The sequence below is a fragment of the Eurypyga helias genome, unplaced genomic scaffold (genome assembly GCF_000690775.1).
Source record: "Eurypyga helias isolate BGI_N326 unplaced genomic scaffold, ASM69077v1 scaffold30556, whole genome shotgun sequence".
NCBI lineage: Eukaryota > Metazoa > Chordata > Aves > Eurypygiformes > Eurypygidae > Eurypyga > Eurypyga helias.
In genome coordinates, this window is record NW_010257755.1 from 1,457 (window position 1) to 4,179 (window position 2,723).

The 2,723-nt window shown below is 42.6% G+C and overlaps 1 protein-coding gene across 1 annotated transcript in view; it reads left to right on the forward strand.

The window, feature by feature from the left end:
- Positions 1-383: 383 nt before the first annotated feature.
- The window catches only part of DHX35 (DEAH (Asp-Glu-Ala-His) box polypeptide 35), a gene marked incomplete at its 5' end in the record, with an annotated part of 28,343 nt that continues 26,003 nt past the window's right edge, over positions 384-2,723 (forward strand). Inside the window, 3 exons of the mRNA XM_010154155.1 lie at positions 384-517; positions 880-972; positions 1,262-1,339. Coding sequence (XP_010152457.1) covers positions 384-517; positions 880-972; positions 1,262-1,339 — 305 coding nt within the window. The remainder of the gene's footprint in view (positions 518-879; positions 973-1,261; positions 1,340-2,723) is intronic.

A 2,723-nucleotide genomic window follows, 5' to 3' on the forward strand; every position in this document is an offset into this window, starting at 1 on the left:
TTACTAAATTCAGATCTGAAGCGAGTGGCGTGTCTCATGAGCGGGCAAGGTTGAATGTTCATGGAGTTGATGTTAGTCAGGGGAAGTTCAGTTATATGTCTGACTGGTTGGCTGTTTTGGCCGTACTGTGATACACTAGGCAGAAGTGTCTTCCTCCAGTTAATTTTAACTTGTGTCATCTAGGCACGGAAGGTCCCGGTGTCATAAATTCAGATCTGAAGCGAGTGGCGTGTCTCATGAGCGGGCAAGGTTGAATGTTCATGGAGTTGATGTTAGTCAGGGGAAGTTCAGTTATATGTCTGACTGGTTGGCTGTTTTGGCCGTACTGTGATACACTAGGCAGAAGTGTCTTCCTCCAGTTAATTTTAACTTGTGTCATCTAGGCACGGAAGGTCCCGGTGTCAGTGTCTCAGAGGAGAGACAGAGTCCTGCTGAGAGTAGTGGCATAACCGTCATCTATAATCCTTATGCTTCCCTTTCTATCGAACAACAGAGACAAAAGCTTCCTGTTTTTAAGGTACAGGAGTTCTTTTTGGTACATTAAATCTCTTGTGTGATGTCTGGCTCTTATGTCTTTTTTTTGAAAGAGCAGTACAGAATCACTGTACAACATTAAATGTTAATTTTATGACCTTGTGCACTTTTATTTGTCAGAATTGATTGTCCTGATTGATAACTGTTACTGACAGTTTTACAGGTTTCATAGATTTATGTTGTACATGTCATTTATAGATTTTAAAGGACTTTAGCTTTTGTGAGTACACTCCTTGTAAAATGAATTTACTGTATCAGTTAGTTATGTAAATATTGTCACTTTAATTGTTTTCTCATTTTTGTACACATCTGTTTTGGGTGTTTAAATGTCCTTTTCTCTTTCAGCTAAGAAATCACATACTCTATCTAGTGGAGAATTATCAAACTCTGGTGATTGTTGGGGAAACAGGTTGTGGGAAATCAACGCAGATTCCACAAGTAAGTGTCTGTTTAACTTGGTAAAATCGGGGGGTTTTTACATGAAACGTTAAAACCAGCAACCCAGAACTGCACAGTAGGAATGGAATTCAGCTTATGTGCTTAGGAAGTAGGTATTAGTTGTAGTGGTGAGATTAATAATGCACAAAATCTTTAAGTGACTGATTTGCCTAAGGTCACGCATCAGTTAGTGTCAGAACCAGGAAGAAGCACACAGTGCGGAGGACTAACACCTTGCTGTAATCACAGAATGACCGATTCATTGCTTATCCTCAATACTTGTGTGCAGTACCTGGCAGAAGCAGGCTGGACAGCTGAAGGAAGAGTTGTTGGAGTGACGCAGCCCCGTCGCGTTGCTGCTGTTTCAGTAAGTTTCTCTATGTCCAAATTTTCCCGGTTTGTTGTCATTATAACCGCCAGTTTTGCTGAACAGCAGGAAGCACAACTGCGTGAGCTCCTGAATGGACGCTTCTGCTTATCTTCCTCATGGCATTGCTGGTGCTCTCTGCTGAATTCACCCTGATTAGTAGGGCTTGCCAAGGATTCCAAGTCCGGAGTTGCAGACGTAGAGGTTTGAAATACAATTGTGTGCTCTCAGCAGAACTGTGTGCAGAGTTAGGGCTGTCAGGGTTGAGCTGTGATCAAGTCTGGACTAGAACTGTGCTTGTGTGACCCCTAACTTCTTTCACAAAGTAAAGCAGTGATGTAAGTCTGCGTGGTAACAGAGTCAGTGGAAGAAAGAGGAGGTTGTGTACCTCTTTCTAGCAATTCATACCTAGTTTTCTTGCATCCTTTTTTCTGTGGGTTTTTGTTGTGGGTTTTTGTGTGTTTCCCCTTGAAAGTGTGTCACAGAAAAGAAGAAACAATTATATTGTGAGAAATCTTTTCATACACACAGCATGTCTAGGAGAGCATAATGTCAGCTAGATGTTCTGTGAGTGGGAGAAGAGGGGATGCTGAGGGCAACAACTTGTACTCTCTGGTAATAGCCTGAAAAAAAGCACCCAGTGCTCCTTGTCTTCATAACTGCTGCCAAACACTGACTTGGTGGGCTGAAGTTTCTGCTGCAGCATTCTTTTTGTACAGAAAACTGAGGGGCTGTTTTGTAACCCTCGTTTTGCCAGTTCTTTATAACGTAGTAAACTATCTCCAACAAATCAGCTTGCCTCTGGTAGAAATGTAGTAAACTGAACAGCTGTACAACTTGCTGCTTTGTTTCATCCTACATTCTTTGACCGGATCCAACATGGTTAGCAAACAGTCTCGAGCAGTGATCTGTGTCTTGTGCTTTGGGCAGTCTTCCTTCAGTGTCCTCCCTTTTCTCCTTCACAGGACATCCAACTGACAGTGCGCAGTTCTACAGGAGATGATGTGTATACTGCAATGATTTCTCACAACAAACGTACTGCTCTTTTCTCTTTGATGTCTTATCACATTATTTTTAAGCCTAAAATAAAAGATTACTCATTTAGAGCTTAGTATATAGACACAGTAGAATTTCTCTTCAAGAATGTGGTTGCAAACTGCCTGGACTATATGGCTGTCACAGGGAGATGAGCGATATAGTTGGTAATTTATTGCTTTATCATAGAATCACCAAATGGTTTGGGTTGGAAGGGACCTTAAAGATCATCTAGTTCCAACCCCCTGCCATGGGCAGGGACACCTTCCCATAGACCAGGTTGCTCCAAGCCTCATCCAGCCTGGCCTTGGACACTTCCAGGGAGGGGGCATCCACACCTTCCAGGCGC